Genomic DNA, 19,895 nt, shown 5'->3' with positions numbered 1-19,895 from the left:
TTATTAACCTAATAAACATCGTAATTAAAAATGTCTAAAGCTATAGTCAATGATAATAATTATTAATATTATAATATATATAGTCGTGAATCGAGAAACGTACGTTTAATTAATATCGTATATTATATTATTATTATATTTTATATATTATTATACGTAAACCTAAACTAACGCGTAAGTTTGAATAATAATAATAATAATAATATTAAAATTACTACCGAAATTATATGTTATAATATTATCCTAACCGGCCACTATATGTATATTATGTTATATGACAAAAACGACTAGAATTTATATTTTAATTCGCGTGAAAAAAAAATGTTCGGCTTGAATACCGTGAAGAATATTATCCTCTCTACTATCAATATAGTATGTAATATCGACTAGTCGTCATCGTCGTCGTCGTTGTCGTCGTCACGAGTAACACATTTTAATATAAAATTATGGACAGTTTAAGACCGACAACGACTTTGTCGCATAATGTCGACGAGATGAAAATATGTACGATAAAAGTAATATTATTATAAATAATATATCGTCTCAGGCGTGAAACGGTTCCGAATTTTTTTTTTTTTTTTTTTTATTTGTATTATAATAATTATATAATGTATAATAAATTACGTCCCATACGTATACCTAATGATCGATGAAATGTTAAATAAATGAACCCAACCCCCCTAGAACAAAACAAAAAAAAAAATCAACAACAGACCGAAAGCGAGACGTATTATGGACGACTCAAAATATGTAAATGTATATAATATATAATACATACAATATACATATACATACTGTATATAATGTTAGCGGTAGCGATTTAAAACGCATAATAAAATAAATTATTGTTATTACAATAAAAATAAATAATAAGTAAGCGCATAGACACATGATAGTATAAATAGTAATATTTAAATGATACATTTAATGTATGTATTTTTTTTTTTTTACGTTTAAATAGCGGAATTTTTTTTCATAAGAGAGCAATATTCCGGCCGAGCGTCTGGGCCGAACGTTCGCAAACCACGTCTCGAATATGTTATATGATATTATTGTCACGGATAACAAACTCTGGTGAGTGAGTATGAGTACGAGTAAGTAAAACGAAAAAATAAGAAACTCAGACGACGAGCAATACACGCACGACAGCGGACGACGATATAGGGGCGGAGAAACAAACAATAAACACAAACACACGCACACACAAACACTGAAAAATATAATATAAACAAACACACACGTGGATATCATACGTAGGTAAAAGTTGTGTTATAGATCGAGGGGAATGCGATATCACTCCGAGTTTGGTGGGTGTAGGGGAAGTCATCGGTGGTGGCGTCCGGTAAACAGTGCAACGAGCATAATATTTTAAGTAAAATACGCTATCTATATCGTTTTATTTGAAATATTTTATGCGTAAATCTTAACGATGGTAACCGACGAAACGGATGACACTTTCGGTTTTGCGAATTCGACCCGGAGCACTGGTGTCGTCATTAATAATAATAATAATAATAATAATAATAATAATAATAATATAATATAATAATAAGAATAATAATAGTAATAATAATAATAATAATAATAATTATGTTCACAGAGGCATGGCATGCATATAGAAAGGATGGGTGTTGTGATGGTTGTGGTGATGGTCAAGCAGTGCGGGAAAAGGGAGCACAGTGACCTGTGCGTGGTTATTACCTGCTGGATACGAGAGTCCGAAACTAGGGTAACCCGAAAAACCTCGGCTAGAGGCATAAGCCGCGTACGCAGCCGCCGGAAAACCTGAAACACAAACACATACGCGATTAGTATATTATATATACAGGAAAATTGTTCAAAGTAAAACAATAACGATAACAATAACCGTAAAAATAACAATGACGATGATAATAATAATAATAATAATAATAATATAAACGCGCGTTGAAAACGGAAATGAGTGTAAGCGCACAACTACGCAGGTACCTAAATCGTACGGGGACGAGTGCATATAGAGTAAATCACGATTATAAATATATATATATATTATATTGCGGCACGCCAGGAAGTTACGACGAAACGGCTAGACATTTATATGGTCGAAATATTATTATACAATAATATAATATATTGTACACAGGGAGGTTGTCACAATATGAGACATTGAGACAAGTGTGAGCACTGAACTATTTCTCATACCTCTAGGATTAATATGTGTGTTTCCCTATATTTTTTATTTCATAATTTATATTTGTATCACACAGGACGTAATAAAATATAATAATTTACTAAATCCGGAACGGTGTTATGCGTGTTTAAGTAAGAAAGTGCTAAATATATAATTTTTAGTACTTAAAATACTAATATGGACAATTTTCAACTGATTCAATGTTATATTTGTTATTCGCCACTAAAACATTTAAAAAAACAGATTGATCATTTTTATATTAAACTATTTTAATGTTTACAGTGAACATTTTGAAATAATGACCAAACGCGGCTCTATAAGCTATACTTTGTATCTTTATAATATAAATAGACTTAACAATATTATTTGCTTGAATATGGACACACACATATTAAAATGACTACCTAATTATTACGGACACAACTTAAGAGTCCCTGAACTTATGTGATGAAAAAAAAACTTTAAAATATAATTTTAAGTATATGATGTATTTAATTCTATGCCCTTGATTTTGATAGATGCAATGTGTAATCGATTATAAAAGCCCCCTAGTTTAGGTTTAGAGTAGTTGAGCATTTTTGAAGAAAATCGAGTATAGTTTGAGTGAAATGCTTGAATGAAAACATGTATAGGGAATAGGGATGACATTTCACCCACCGTATATCTTTTCTACTATATACATTATAGAAGTTCATAAGTAATACACGTCATTCAAATATTCCTGTACAGTCTGTAGATAAAACGTCGAATTGTATAATATAATACAATACTATATTTATCAAAGTCAAATGAGATTTAGTGAAAAAATTGTTTAAAAAAAGTATTTGTTTCTTGAATCATTTGATAGTGATAATGATTTTTACAAACAATGGTAGGATTGAAACGGTTTGACGATATTTTTACAATATCTATACGCGATAACAACATAACTCTTATTATATATTATAATGTATTATTGATTTATAATACCTACGAATATATTTTTGTCATTCGTCGGCATTGCTTTAAAATTTCTTTAGGGTTGGTCTAAATAAATGGTTCATAAAACTGTATTTTATTTTAACAGTATATCTGTGGGGTTAATAATCATAATCTACATGTTTCATTATGAAATAAAATATTATCAGAATGTGTTTTTGTATGTATAAAATAACTTGTAATTTTTAATAATTTAATCAGATAAAGTCACAAAGAAAATTCCATTTAAAAAGAGATTATAAAAAAACTCGTTAAAAATGTCCTTATAAAAGTAATTTTGTATTATTTTAGGTCGTTATAAAATAATCACAATATTGAAATCTGGTTCTGTGCATTCGAATTATTTTATATTTAAACTCTGAATATATTATAATGTTTTATTATATGAGTTGGGTGATTTATTGTTTCGTCTCCTGCAGCAAATCTCAAACCTATAAAACATTTTATGAATACGATTACTTCTCCTCTTATCCCGTTTACGTCCAAATGAGATATTAATATCTCAATGAAACATTTCTTAATTGTACGTCATTTAAATAATTGTCAGATTGTATTATAAAAGCGGATTTTTATAAGAAAAAAAATAACGACATAAAATGCTATATAATTAGGAATAATATATATATTATATAATATTAAAAAAGAATATGCTAACAAACTTTGTAATTCGTCCAGTGCTTATAGTTCCCCGTTTTAAGCGGTTTATAATAATTAAGAAATAACATCTGAATACAGATGAAATTAACGAACATAAATAAATAAATAAAAAGTAATTTAACTGTAGTGAGATAGTAAATTCAACCAAATAAAAATATACCATTATAAATTATAATTCCCATATATACAAGTGGAAAACAATTTTTACTCGAAAAATAGGTCGTGCAATTAAAAAAATATTGAGTAAATTTCAATATGAAAAAAATCTAAAAATATTCGATTCGAAATGCGTGACGAGGAAAAATCAAAGTGCGTTGAAAATTTGTTTAAACGAACAACGGTTTTCGAGTGTTTATTGGATGCTGTATTTCGACGGAAAGATAATACTATTTTGCCTCACAAAATGTATACAATTACATGTATACCCTGCACAATATATAGTATGTATAAAATTAATGTAAATATATTTATATATATACAACGGTCTACTAGAGGAACAGCAATAATAATATAACATGAGCATCATAAATAATGGTTTTCGCACGATTTCGTCCGTCGCTGACGAGTGCTGCCGCCAGTGTCCCCCCGCCCTCACCCCCAAGCACAAACAAACTCGCGGGGTATTTTGTACACCGAAGATTGATATCGCGAATTCATTATGGTGATTCGTCGTCCCCGGTCGGATCTCAAGTATTTCTCTGAATGAACGGAAATTCGGTATAAAAAGAGGGATGAATGTCAAATGTTTTTTCCCGTTCCATCCACCTCTCACCGCGCAACGCAAACGTGGCATTGCGCGGCTCGAGGGGACGATCATCTGTCTTGGCACTGTCGCGATGACTGTTTGGACGTACACGAATCCATTTGTCGGGCATACCAGATAAGCTTCGCCATATCCCTTCTAGTGCTTTAGAGTGACAAGGGGCTTAAATAAAAAAAAAAAGGAAAAAAGAACGAGCCGGCGGCTGAGGCAGTTATTATCCGTAATTAAAACGGCTGCGGATAAATGCTCGTTTAAAATATGTTTGTATTAGATTTTTTCCAAATGTTTTCTCCCGAAACAAAAGAATAATATTATACAACATTAATATTATATTGTGTATAAAATATCATTTTGGTCGAATAAACTATTTTTCGACCGATCACCGTCATGACGATGGGGTTTGACACACAATGGAATTTACGTATCTCGTTTCGTCGTTGAAGAAAAATTAAAAGTTCGTGCAGTATAATAAAATATCATATAGCTCTGACAGACGAACCTAATATAATTTCGTTTGTAAATTATAATGATTAAAATGAATCGCTTTAACGCAATACATATCGAACGGATTAATGAGAACTGTGACGACAGGAACGCCGGACACGATAAAGGAATTAGTCGTGTCTTAGAATAATTTGTTATGCGAACCAAACAGCGAGTGTCAGCTAGCCAGCCCAATTCACTCCACACCTAGCCAGCGTGTCCCTCATTTTACCACCATCTTCTGCCCACCATTCATAGCTCGGTGCCGGTACGAGCGAGGGAGACCATTTGTCATTGTCTGAACACACTTCCCTCCCCTACGACCATCCCTCAACCCGGAACTCCGTCATCATCCAACCAATCAGCTAGTCGCCTATATATAATAATACATATAATATATATATATATATATATAGGTTCTCTATTGTATCGCGACTCCCGTGCGCACAGAGGGTAGAGGTAATGTTTATTATTTTGTAACGACGTTACACATCAGCCTTGACGTGTTACGTTACTAATGACGCCGAAATCGGACAGCAGCAACCCCTCCCCCAGTTAAACATTGTTCGATTAATTATATTTAGGTGTAAAAAATGACTGCAGCGATATAATAGTAACAATAATAATATATAATATTATAACACACGAAAGATTGAAATGTTAAAAAAATACGTCATATTTGTTTTATTTACATCTATTGAAAGTAATTATGGTACTCACCGTCAGGCAAGGTCCCCAATGGCCACATAAAATCTAAAAAAATCAAAAAAAAATCACGCATATTAATATTTTAATATAATATAAATTATAATTATTATTGGTTTAACATCATAAAATTATTCAATACAATTAATTATATTATATTATATAAAGAGCATAACTCATTTCGTCAATACAACATTCATCGTACAGTTTATCAATTCATTTAAACGTGTGTATTTGAAACGTTTGGTTATGTGATCAAATTTTTGGGACGGTATTATGGAGGATTACGCGACGGTCGTTATTTTTTGAAATCACATAAATTCATTTTGAGTGAGAGCTTTCAGGACTAAGCTAAACTATAATAGACACTATGTGTTACGTATATATAATAATAATAATAATAACATAATAATAATTATAGTTTTAACTAAATTTCGAAGAAAGTAAAAAAAGTTGAATAAACCTAAGTCTAATGTTCTGCGAAGAACGAAAAATATTAAGGTATCTAAGATAGAACAATAATAATTGAAAAATATTCTGAAGTTAAGTGTATATAAAAAAATAAAAAACAAAAAAAAATAATAATATAAAAACGGGATAACAACTATACGTGTTATAAGATTTTAGTATGACTGGAGGTCGTATGGACACGTTTCAATGTACCTATATATGTAAACAATTTTTTTTTATTGGTAACTAAAATATGGCCAAATTGGAAACTATTACACATACTGCAGTTTCCAATCCAGCTCGTTATTATTGGGATGCATTACAATATTATAATCAATAAAACTATCTATAAACACAAACAATATAATTTAGTTATAGAAAGTATAAATATTATACATAATAATAAATACAATGAAAATGTCCACTAAACATAATCAAATCTAATCCGAAAGAACTGTATAATATTATATTATAACGTCTTCGGCCTGATACAATGTAATAATTAATAACATTTTAATATTAAACATATATTATTATAAATTATTACCAACATTCGTTTGTGAATATAATATATTAAATAAAAATGATCGTAATCGTCGTTCATAATAAAATGCGTAGGTTATGGCTAACTAAGAGTTGTTCAAAAATGTGATTATTTTATTTTTATTGCCTCATCACCTATATAACAGAATCTCAGGATCATACATTAAATGTATAATAAGTCACTTTATAATTCAACGATCAAATGTTTTACTGAAAAATAATTGTACTAATGCAATAAAATTTGAATAAGATTTATTACGGACCTTATAGAAACCGGATATTTGTCAAGTGAAAAATTAGTATTAATATTATAGTAAACTTAGGATATTTTCTTAAGTAAGCAAGGAAATGAAAACTATATATGAAATCTTAAACATATTGTTTAAGTTTAGTTGTAAATGCATATTATATACTATACGCAAGCAGATCTACCTTCCAGTACTTGGGAGTTAGGAGTAATAAAATATAATTTTTTCAGTTTTATTTAGCTTTGCGGTTTTTATGAAATTTCTCTAAACTAATGGTTCAGATGCACCCGGTCCGTAGTCAGGGCTGTCAGTGGAGCAAAACTATAACATCTATCCCACGCGATCTATTAAAGCGGGCGAGCGGGAAGGTGAAGGGAAAAATATAGTTTATATTTTTTTTTAAAGCGTCTAAAGAATATTGATCGGAACTTTGGCAAGAGCTTATAATGCCTCAGAGAACGTAAGCCGATTAATGTCGGACAATATGATGAAAAAATCCCATCAAACTGTTTGGTCCGTTAGGCGAGATTTTTTTTTTAATAAAAATCACGTTATATATCTTGTATATATATAAAAAAAAATACGAAAACCGAATATGTAGTAGGTGCTTGGATGGTATGTCGACAAAAATTGGCACGAGGGTCTTATACAAAGCCGCAAAACCTACGCATTTTGGTCACATCCATATTTTAGAAAAACCATTCTTCAACCAGTATATATATTTATATTTTTCACTAAACGAGCTGTGTAATAATAAATAATGATATACACCTAGAAAAAAAATAATACAAATAAATACTTGAACGGGAGACCTAGTTGTACATAGATACACAAAATAATACTGTAGGAACGATTTAATAAATAATCAAATGATAACGAAGTACAATATTTATAATATACATGCTGAATTAAGATGTGATCTGAGAAAGTAGAATGTTAAACTACTTACATCTCACTATATAAATAATCTATTACATAATGTTTTAACTATATATTGTAAAACGCACTTTTTTTAAATGATCCGAATAAAAGTATGTCAAATTGTTTGACCTTTTTTTATTTTTTTGAGTTTTGTCAACATCAGTTTGTTTCGATAAGAGAACAAATCGATAAGTGCAAATTATTTCGGTTAATATATTATATAATACATACGTCTGGGATCTCTTATCGCAAAGAAAATTATAATCGAATAGATAACGAAAATGCTGCGACGTGGAAGACTTTACAGTATAGTTTTAAAATGTCAATATACATATGTATAAGAACAAATCTCAAAATATATTTCCATTATTATAATCGAGTATTACGCGATATGATTATTATTTGATATTATGATACATTGTTGCAGGAATTGGGAATGATAATTTTCAAAATATTTGATATGTAACAGTTTTTGATATTTAAATATATGTAAAATTGTAGGTACTATTGAAGACTTAAGTACAAACAAGGTAATCGAGTGATATGATCGAATTTTCAGAAATATGAACAGGAAATGTATTCTTTCGAATGTATATAATAGCATATTATAATTGTATAGTAGTGATGGAAATTCAAAAATTAAACGTAAAAACGAGTTGCAGCTAAATGGGATATCAAACCACTAGCTACTGACTAAGTGATTACAAAATTAAAATAAATTAATTTACAATAACTGTTATTTTTTTTTATACATAAAACGTCACAAATAATTAATAATAATATATATATATTATATATATATATATATAATAAATATGGTCTATACTACGGATATAATGTATATTAATATAATATAATAAATTTGTATAGGTACAATATAATATTCTAATGTTGTATTGATATAATTTTTCTGTCTATTCTAAACTCATAAATGTTTCGTCATCATGATTACATGTTAAATGTAATCGTTTTTCGAAAACAATTTTTAACGACGACAATATTATTACATAAATACCTACGCTACAGGAATTAGGTTAATATTGACAATAGCAACAACAAAAAAAAAAAACAATTACTTATAAACAAATACCAAGAGCAGGCCACATCAGACATAGTCAACTTACGGTTCTAGCACATCCACTTTGGTACCGGTAAAACATAGGCCGCAAGAAAAAATGTTTGTATTTTTTCGCTACACGAGTCCCAAAGCTCTCCCGGACTAATACATTTTGCACACGCGCAAATATAATAATAATACCATCACACACAATTATTATCTTCTGTATTATTGTATATATATTTTTTTAATTTAATTATAATAAACCGGTTTTGGTTTTCGTATAACATATACATTTTTATTTGAGGTTTTTATCGGATAAAAGTGGTTTGGAGCACCAGCCAAAAAGGATTTCCGAGGTTCAAGATTGCTACAGCGTTAAAATAGGTGGGGGGGACAAGATTTTTGCGGTGGCAAAGGATTTATGCGCTATATGAACTTTTTTATTTTACTGTTTGGCAGGGGTAGGGACACAGTCATTTAAAACGTTATTGGTATGGTGGAGGTCTGGTAAAGGGCGGGAATATCGGCGGCTCCGGGCACGCCTTGGACGGCGAACGCGAGCCCTTCGGGTAAATTAAACGCGACCGTCTGCGGGGGTGGCTGCTGCGGTTGAGGGTTGCAGACGGGCAAACGGACGCCGGCAGCCGCAGCAGCCAGCAGACGTTTGCATGCGGCCGCCTGCTGCATCGCTCCAATCATGGGTAGCTGTACGAGCGACGCGGCCGCCGGCTGATGGTGCTGGAGGTGGTGGTGAAGGTGTTGCTGTTGTTGAAGGTGGTGCTGTTGCTGGTGCAGCTGCTGCTGCTGCTGCTGCTGTTGGTGGTGGTGGTTGTGGTGGAGGAGGAGGTGCTGCTGCTGCTGCTGTTGTTGCTGACTGGCGGCCACCGCGGCGGCGGCCACCGACTGTTGCGGCAGTGGGTATGGTGCGAAACGGTAACCGATTGCCGCGGCCGCGGTGGCTGGCGTGGCCGCGATCATCGCGCCACCGCCACCTCCGCCACCCACGCCTCCCCCGCCAAAGCCAACGCTACCTCCACCACCCCCCAACACAGCGCTGGCCACGCCCCCGACGACACCGTGGTGTTGGTGGTGATGTGCGCCGGAAGGCGAACCACCCACCAGACGGTGGTGATGATGGTGGTGATGGCACACACGCGACCCACCGCCGGCGGCACACAAGCCCACGCCAGATTTTTTCATAACAATAAACTCACCGTAAGTCCCGCGGCCAGCAGCTCGCGTTTTCGCCAGGTTGGCCGGCAGCATCACTTCCTTCGGTTGCGCTTTTTTACACTCCACCTGCAAAATTACAAAAAAAACGTTTGTCATAAATATATTGGAAATAATAGCTTCACTAAAATATATTAATTGTATCGGGGTCTTTGACCTGTCCCCGTCATCACTTTCCCGCGGGATTGGGTATAAAGTACGCAGATTATTATTACTTCACTTGTCCTAACAGAAATAATGCGATTAGCTACAAATAGTATTTAATGCAATGCAATCATATTATTAAGACTTAAATTATTACTAAGTATCCTGAAGGTTAAGCTATATGATAGAAAAATGTTATATACATACGTTATTTTATTTTATCGTAATTCGTAATATTATTTTCAACGCAAATTCCTAATACGTATAGCCAAAAATGTCTAATAATATATGCCAATTACATTTAGAGCATTTTGAATTTACGTATATGAGTGATGATGTGTTCTTGTCTGTCGAATGGAAATACAAGTGTAATGGGTGTTTTTGAAAGATATGGATTCGATGCTTTCAAAGGACTATTCACTGTAACCGATGACTAACGACTGAATGATTAATAACATAGATAATATATCAATTTATAGTATGTATATAAGAAAAATGGATGCAACATTAGACCTCTAGCTGTTTGTCAATACAACAGAAGAAAACTGTAACATCGGTATGAATCACGTGATAATAATTAATAACGTATAATGTTTGAAACGTCCGCTCAAAATATACGGTTTGTTTCAATTTAAGGCTAATATAAATAAAACGCTTTAATTAGAATCGCTCCTATTCACAAATAATAATGTCTACTATGTCAAATGTTATTTTATATTTTTATAATAGTTATATACATATGATTATCAAGGTATAACTGAATATTCGTAAATAAACGGTATTGGTTTTAATATTATAAAATTACTATGAACGATATCATGCATAGCTCTTTGATTTTTCACATACCTTCTTGGAAGATATAATATAATATAATATATATATATAAATATATGAAGCGTGCCACATTTATCGCCAATAAACTGCTATTATCGTATTTTATGGTCGAAGAAACGGATTTACGAGCAGCCTGCGCGATTGCGTATCGTAAATTTGCAAACACCGTCAAAGTTCAAAATAAATGTTCAAGACCACTGGCGTGTATAGAAATTAATTTCAGAGGGGGTTAAAAAAAATGTCCATTCTTAAATTCCAATTAATAACACAATAAAAATCAATTCCTGCACCAACCATACATTTCAGGAGGGTTTGAAGTCTGTGTTCAGATCGCAAAAGAAAATGTTGAGTCCACTGTGGATTATTTTTCCAACGTCTTTAACATAGAGTATAATATAGTAATTTTTAAAACACCACTTTTCTCCTTCACAACTTACCATAACGTGGACACTAAGTAATTATTAATACATAATATTTGATATATTATTCACTTTTGAAACTATATTATTATACTGGATGAATCTATTTGAAAGAAATGTTAAAGTTATTTGTGTGATTATTTTATATTGTTAAAATTATTAATAATAACACATTTTGACGGAAAAAACATTCTAACTTTTCATTATTTTTTTTTTATCACATATAGTTGGTTTATTAAATAAAGTAATTAAAAATTAGACAAATATGTAAAAAATGTAGAATTTTAATCTACTTATTTAAATAGTTTTTACTTAATAAATACACTGATGTGGAAATTTCCACAGGGCCAGTTAAATGGAATATGGATCATCTCGTATAATAATATGTATCTTTTATTTATTATTATTTATCTTCATTGTACTCCAATGACAATGATATACGTATTTAATTGTTTTGTCGGACTATAATACATTATAATGCGGGAATGATTGCGTCGATGATGATAGTAAAACGTTACATATGTACTGTATGACCATTCTCCACCAATCTGGCGTGCACAAATAATAATAACATAATACTATCGTTCATGCACATAATAATGTATTATATTGTGTTTCTCAATCTAGCCGATTAATAACCTTCGTATATTCCATAATATATACAGCAGTATGACCGTACTTACACGTCACGTCCGATGCTCTGGCAACACACACACACACACACACACACATACTGCAGTATACATTCTACATAGGACGACTGTCACGATATCAAAGAAGTGCGGAGTACAACACGCGCGAACGTCGCCATATAATACTTGTGCGGAGGGCCGGTTTGGGATCGTGGACACGCAATGAATGTAGTATGCCGAAGAGGAGGGGAAGGGTAAATCATCATTTCAAAAGAAAGTTAACCGAAGCACTGAAACGGTAAAATGAAAACGAAAAAAATAAAATAGAATGAAAACCCCTAGCCGGAATGAGGTTTTAAAAGTAAATATTTTATTGCGGGTAGCTTTTAATAACAGTCCTACCGCGATTCGAGCAAACCATAATATGTATACTATACTGTATATAATACATATAATACGACTTTGCCATCTATCATACGTGAACGCGACATAAGCCCATTATTCACGAGATGTCCTCTCCTCTCACTCTCTCTCACTCACTCCCTCTTCCTCACTCTATCACTCTCTCTCTATCGCTCTTTCTCTTGCTGTATTCTGTATACAGTACCTACATATTTGCGCGTTAAGATAAATAATGAATTTTCGATTGGCTACAGTGTTTTAGTACGCTTTTATTTGCATAGATGCTAGTGTACTACGATTTTACCTAGTACAATACTAGATCGTAACATATATGTATATATAGTTTTATTCAGCACCCAATCCGATATCAATTCCATTTTCCTAAAAGCCCGTGAAAAGGAAAATAAAATGTGCGATCTCGTATATTTTTGTAAAATCATATAATAGCTACATGGGTACTAATCATGATTTCTGAAATATTATTCCAACACGGATAATGACTGTGGAATTATTGTCCTGTATCCTCGAACCTAAATGTTATCCCCTTCACCACATATACATACAATCGTGTGCACGATCCATTATGTTCAGCCCTTTTATGCGCGTGTATTATACTGGCACAGCTATGTATATTACAGCTACCGTATATTCTATATTCTATACATAAATAAGACTATCACAAGGCAAGTAAATGAGAAAAATAAATGACCGAGTGCGATAAAGGCACTTATCGTATCCATTGAAAATCGGTCTAGTCGTTTACAGTTATTATTATTATTATTATTGTTGTTGTTGTTGTTGTTATACGTTGCAGTAGAACAAATGGCGACTAAGCATGGCCCATTATTTAAACGACTTAAGAGTCATCTACTCGGAGTACAACATTTATAGGAATATTTATTGTTCACTCCCACTGATCGTTTTCACATTTGAAACGAACAGACGCATTTTTTATAATATTTCGTATGATATATATATATATATATATATATTATCTCATTATTCAATTTTTTGAGAAAAAAAATTATATTATGATCATAATCGACCTGATAAAACATAATTAGCGCTACAACTTTGATACAACAGTGTAAATTAAATTGTGCTTTGTACAGCTACAACGATATTCGAAACTTAATATATTTTCAGAATACATTTCATTTTTTTTTTTTTTTTTTAAACACAAAAATCAACATGGAAAATAATAGTTTTCCTGTTTAAATTGATCTCCTTGCATTTAACGTGCTGTATGTATAAATACTATGCAACCATCTCAACGATATACAGCTACTCACCCTTCAAAATGTGTTTTGAAACTCTCGTATACATTATTAATATAAGCTCACCAGGAGCTTCTGAAACGATGTGGACGACTTTGCTACAACAGTTCAATTATTCTTGTAATATATTGATATGTATTAAATATTACGGTTCACGAGTCTCCCGCAATTCCATGGCTATACAATAATATACGAGCATTATTATAATACGCTAGCACTATCCCATTATCATATTATACAGCAACTTAAGATATCTATTTAACATTGTAACTATATTAATACTATAAAATGTGTATAAATAGCATGTACAATGTACATACTTTATTTTATTCCTAATTATATCTTTTTAACCCTTTAATAACACATAATTAATGAGATATAATGTTTCAATCGATATCAATTAAATGTCAATAATATTTTATACTGTTTATAAAAAAAGATATGAACGTTTTATTAAAATTGTTTTTTGATTATGTTCAATAAAAATCAAATCTTACTTTTATTACATTCTTTAAAAACATTCAGATTTGTTTTATTAATTTTTGGAATTTGTCAGTTGCTTTCTAAAAATTGCACTCTGATCCACAAAAAAAGAAAGAAATATTTAAACAATTATTTTTGAAGGTTGATAATGTAAGGCATAGTATAATAAAATTATTGGGTGAGTACATAGATATTTTGTCTAAATAATAATTTTAAAAATTGTTAGAGTTAATGTAGTATGCCATTTTAAATATTAAAAACAGTCTAAAAATTCTTTTTTATGCATTGGAAAGAAAATTTATTATTTCCGAATAAATAAACAACTTTAACGTTCCAAATGAACGGTATTGTTGCTTGTATTACAAATACCGAAGCGATCTATACATTTTATAGATAAGAAGACGGGGGTGGTGGAAATGAGGTCAACAGTACGTTTCATATCAATAAGCAAACTCACTCGCATTCGCACACCTACACATCATTCTCTCATAATATATATAATATTATACATCAAATTTATTCCCCAAACAGGGTCATAGTCATTAGCAATAACAAAAAATAATAATAATCGTAATAGTAAAAAAAAAAAACAATAATAATTTAGTTATTTTTTTTATTTACATTTATTTACGCCTGAGTATAATATACGCGCATACGATACATGCATACATAAATATATTTATGCGTGCACATAAAATGCTTATATATACATCGGGCATAGTCGGTAGTTGTGTCAAACGGGGAAGATTAATTAATTTTCACTCGATCGGGGTGCGTCGATAAGGTCTCTCCGCATCCCCACTTGTTCGACGATCCTCATCCAATCGGTCTGCAGTAACGTGCACCTAGTCGACCATATCTGCGGCGTCGGCGGTGTAAAATTAAATTAACCCTTCGAAAAACATTAAAGCCCAGACATTACATTAATTACCGGAAAACAATTAATAGCGCACATTAGCCCCGCCTGGACACAACTGTATGCGCGTATGTGTGGATGTGGGTATAATATGCATAACACCCTCTGCATCACGATCAGCCTCGCACCGTCACTGACCCGCTTGCCACTTAAACGAACACCGTTTTGTAGAGATTAAAACAATTCCACAGAGACTCGTAGTGACGGGGTGGGTAGAGAAAAAACAAAAACAAACTAAAAAAAAAATTTAAAAAAAAAAACAAAAACAAAAAACGACAACGACAACGACTTCGCCGGTTAGCTTTCCACTAATACCATGCAGGGTTGTTACAACCCTTTCCTGAAGATTACAGCCATCCGGTGGCGACCGTACTCGATCTTCGCGGTTAATGCTCTCACGCATTAATAACTCGTTATGGAAAATATTGTACTTTGGCTTTAATTTTTTTATACTTTCTTTCAACTCCAGACGCATCGTAACGGCGAGGCACAATTTGGCAGGCCGGGGGAGGCTGGATGTTATATCAATCGAAGACAGTATGCGCGGAGCAATTCGATTTAAAAAAAAATGTATAGGAAATAAACGATGTAACATTGGTTTGACAGTTATTCGGTTAAAAAAGTTTTGTGTATATTTAATATTATATTATTAAACTATGTGCATGATCTTTGTCTCTGTATATTATAAACGATCACAAACTTATTTGTTAATTCCTCTCCATTGCGTTCCATTTTGCCTGTATTGCGTCTATTTAACCTAAAGGCAATAACAGGATGAGAGGACTACTTTATATTGGAAGTACATATCGGAGTCCCGTCACCACCACCACCAGCACCGTCACACATCAATCGGATATTTATGTATAATGTGTATAATGTATATATAAATATATATTATGTACAGAGATATGCATTACATAATGGCATGGGATTTGTGTCGTACCGGACATGAAACGGTTTTCAAAATGGATTACATTATGTCATATTATAATGCGGAATGGTTCGCGTATTTGTCAGAAAGACGACTATCGATATACATAGGAGAGAACCGTGTATATATATGCACGTGTTCTCGGTAGTGTAAAGCTATCTGTTACCCCACAAAGTTTCATCGTTACGAATGCCTAATAGAAATATATAATCGGATCGTCGAGCACATATAATATTTTTTGAGGTTCTTTCGAAAACGGAAAAATTCGGTTTCTGGCGACGACATATGCATATATTATACTATATAATATATTATATTATATGAAATGTCTATGACTAGTAATCGAACATGACATTATTTTCCAAAACAATATTGTTGAGGATTCTAGTTTCAGTGAAGTACAATTACTCAACAAATGTACTGCAATATGCAGTTCGTTTTATCTTTTCTCGCGTATAACCACATGAACAATTATTTTAAAAGTCGGACGGAAATTATTTACTGTGATAAAAGTAACTACGATGACGGCTATGCGGTGTATTGTACTGCACGCAAATTAGATACATTTTACGTCAACATCCCTGAGGTAGAAAAATACGTGTATTATTATATGTTAAATTATTATCCAACTACGTATAAAACGCTTGTTGAGTTACAATTTTTTCAAAAAGAACGGAAACCGGAAGATACAAAAAAACAACACTCGGTATTTGTGTCGCATATATTCATTCACCTAACGGTACAGAAAGCGCAATTAAATCTAGAAAATATAAGTAGGTAGTATGTTGTAAAGAATAAAATGCAACGTACAACGTGAAGTGTATCATGCGCACAGATATTTTGATATTTTAGATACAGAGAAAAGTTTTAATAACAGGGTTTATATTGTATGATATGCAAGTAGAATTACATTTTGCAAACAAATGTGTGCATTCTTACTAATACCAAAGGATATTTTAAATAATTTGAAATATTTTAATTATTTTATAAAATATTGAATTTTCAATAAAAATTTTTTTTAATATTATATCGTATGCATTGAAATAGCATATACTATCGTTAATTGGTGACGTAGAACATGTGATGCTCTGCATTATACCATACCGTCCTAATGTGTATGTAATCAGCGTTTTGTTTCTACGCAGTGTAATGAAATAATTATATACGGTATCTATTACACTACAAGAATCTAATGTACTATTTAATAATTTCCACCCCGGGAAAATTAAGGTATGATGGTGAGATATAATAATATTAGAGATGCAGATAATTATGGAAAAGATAATTTACATTATTATTATGATTTAAATTACGTTGATTTATATTTTAAAACACGTGTCATTAATATAATATGTAAGTAATAAATAATAATAATATTAAAAAATATTTTTGAAATATACTATTAAAATTAATCCAAATCCAGATAATTATAAATTTATTCATTTTTCATCGTATAATGGTAATTTCATGTGTACATAATTATTACATAATTCAATGAACTTAGATCATAATAGTAAGTATGGTGATGGAATAAATAACGGCAATAATCTAATGAATACAAATTAGAAAAAAATTACTAGTAAGGTTTGCATCTCTAATATTATAATCTGATAATATTATTGTGGTAAATTTAATAGAAAACTCACCATTTTACTGTTGATTTCATGGAAATGTATTTCGCAGACCTTATCTACTACATCTTCCGAGTGGAAAGTCACGAAACCGAAACCTGTAAAAAAAATGTATAAAATTAATAAAAAACTCTTATATATATAAATATAAGAAAGTATGTTAGATGTGCATTAATAATGATTGAATAATAGTTAATTGTAAAACATGGTGGTAGGTAAGGTGTATATAAATAATAAAAATGTTCGGCGTGTGGCGTTCATATATCAAATCTATTTTGGACGTTATTTATTCATAATATTTTAACGTCTCAATTATACCACACCTAAAAAAGCTCGCGTACCATAATACCACGTGATAATATTTATAAAGGTAAAACTAACAAATAAAAGTGTGACTTATAATATTATATTTCCAGACAAGTGATCAACATATACGATCATAAAAGCGGCGACAGGTCACAGGATTGGGTCCGGATGAATCGCTGCGACAGCTCAAAAGTTGCACGCCTCGAACACACTACATCACAATTATAATTGTAGTAGTAATAATAATAATAACAATAATCGATATTAATTAATTATTCCAATTTTACCACGGCGGAGTATATTATATTATAATAATATACGAACGGCAGTAATCTCGGGTTCTCGTTGTATTCCCACAACACCGACGATAAAGTGGTTAATTGAATTGTCGTTATACACCATATAAATTAAGTCACGAATATTGCGACCCTACGCGTTCGATGTAAATTAGCTAAGTGGCTTATATTATCCGCGTTAAGAGCTGTGTGCGTGATGCAACGGCGTTGGAACGCTGCTGTAATATAGAATAATAATAATAATAATAACAAGACTATTGATATTATGCGAGTGTTCCGAATACTCGACATCAATACATTAATCATTAACTTAATATAATATTAAACTATACAATGTACGTTTTTGTAAAATTATATTAAAAAAATAAAAATGTGATTGTAATAATAACAATACTGTGGTCGATAATAGTTTAATACCAATTATAATTTAAAAAAATATATGTATATTATTTTCGTAATATTTTATTGAATTTTTATGGTACGCCGGCGAGTTGGATAGGCAAATAAACAGCACAACTGCATTGAATTCGATTCTGGTGAACTTACTACGGTCTACGGTAACTAACGCTACACTGCACTACCCCAGGTGGCTTTTAGAATATTATTATTAATATTACTTCGGACGAGATAATGCTTTTATATAAACAAAAAAAAAAAAAAAATATATGCATGGTCGCTATGCTAAATATTAAACAATTATTAAGTAGGTATAGAACACGGTATGTTATTTGATTTTTCCGTACCTTCGACGGCGTATTATTACTATAGCTAAAGAAATATTTACACAAACATTTTTTTCGAAAATAAAAATAACTGTGTTTATAAAATAATAAATAACATTTAATTTTATAGTGACGTAGGTTGAACTTCGGGCGATACTCCGGCGGTGTATAATATAGTACGATTTGGATACGACGACAACGTTAAGTTCAAACCTCATGCAAAGTTTACAGTAATGTTGATAAAATATTATAGTCTGTTATAGATTGAAATCTACAACACATTTCGTTATTCGTTATAAAAATTAAGTAGCGTGTTGTACAAATTATTAGTACACTAATTAAGGTATATTATAATAAAATATTACATTTCCACTTAAATCGATCACACGACTAAATTTATGATGGTATCGCATTATTATTTAACACATAATATTTTGCAGGTATTATTTACATGTTCAACTATTGAATTTAGGAAATTTAGCAAACTTACGTAATACGTATGCTCTGTGTCATTACTTATTATTATTGATTTCGTGGAATGGTGGTTTGAGTTATATGCTACGACTTGCAACGCCGTCTAAACGCATGTACGTGGTCGTAATGCGAATTCAGAACACCCGTGTGCAAATACAGCGACCGAGTTTTGGCAATTAAACTTATTTAGCTAATCTCGTTTTGCACCACAACCTCGTTA

General features: G+C 31.6%; 1 protein-coding gene across 10 annotated transcripts in view; it reads right to left on the bottom strand.

Annotated features, from left to right (window-relative positions):
- LOC132919374 (RNA-binding protein Musashi homolog Rbp6) overlaps positions 1 to 19,895 on the bottom strand; it is a 376,780-nt gene that overhangs the window by 33,582 nt on the left and 323,303 nt on the right. For all 10 annotated transcript variants that reach the window (XM_060980942.1, XM_060980943.1, XM_060980946.1 and 7 more), the window contains 4 exons: positions 17,893 to 17,975; positions 10,193 to 10,277; positions 5,772 to 5,804; positions 1,702 to 1,785 (listed from right to left, as the gene is read on the bottom strand). In XM_060980942.1, coding sequence (XP_060836925.1) covers positions 1,702 to 1,785; positions 5,772 to 5,804; positions 10,193 to 10,277; positions 17,893 to 17,975 — 285 coding nt within the window. The remainder of the gene's footprint in view (positions 1 to 1,701; positions 1,786 to 5,771; positions 5,805 to 10,192; positions 10,278 to 17,892; positions 17,976 to 19,895) is intronic.

Source organism: Rhopalosiphum padi, chromosome 2, assembly GCF_020882245.1.
Source record: "Rhopalosiphum padi isolate XX-2018 chromosome 2, ASM2088224v1, whole genome shotgun sequence".
Lineage (NCBI taxonomy): Eukaryota > Metazoa > Arthropoda > Insecta > Hemiptera > Aphididae > Rhopalosiphum > Rhopalosiphum padi.
The sequence above is the reverse complement of the archived record's forward strand: the minus strand, read 5'-3'. Positions and strand labels throughout refer to the sequence as shown.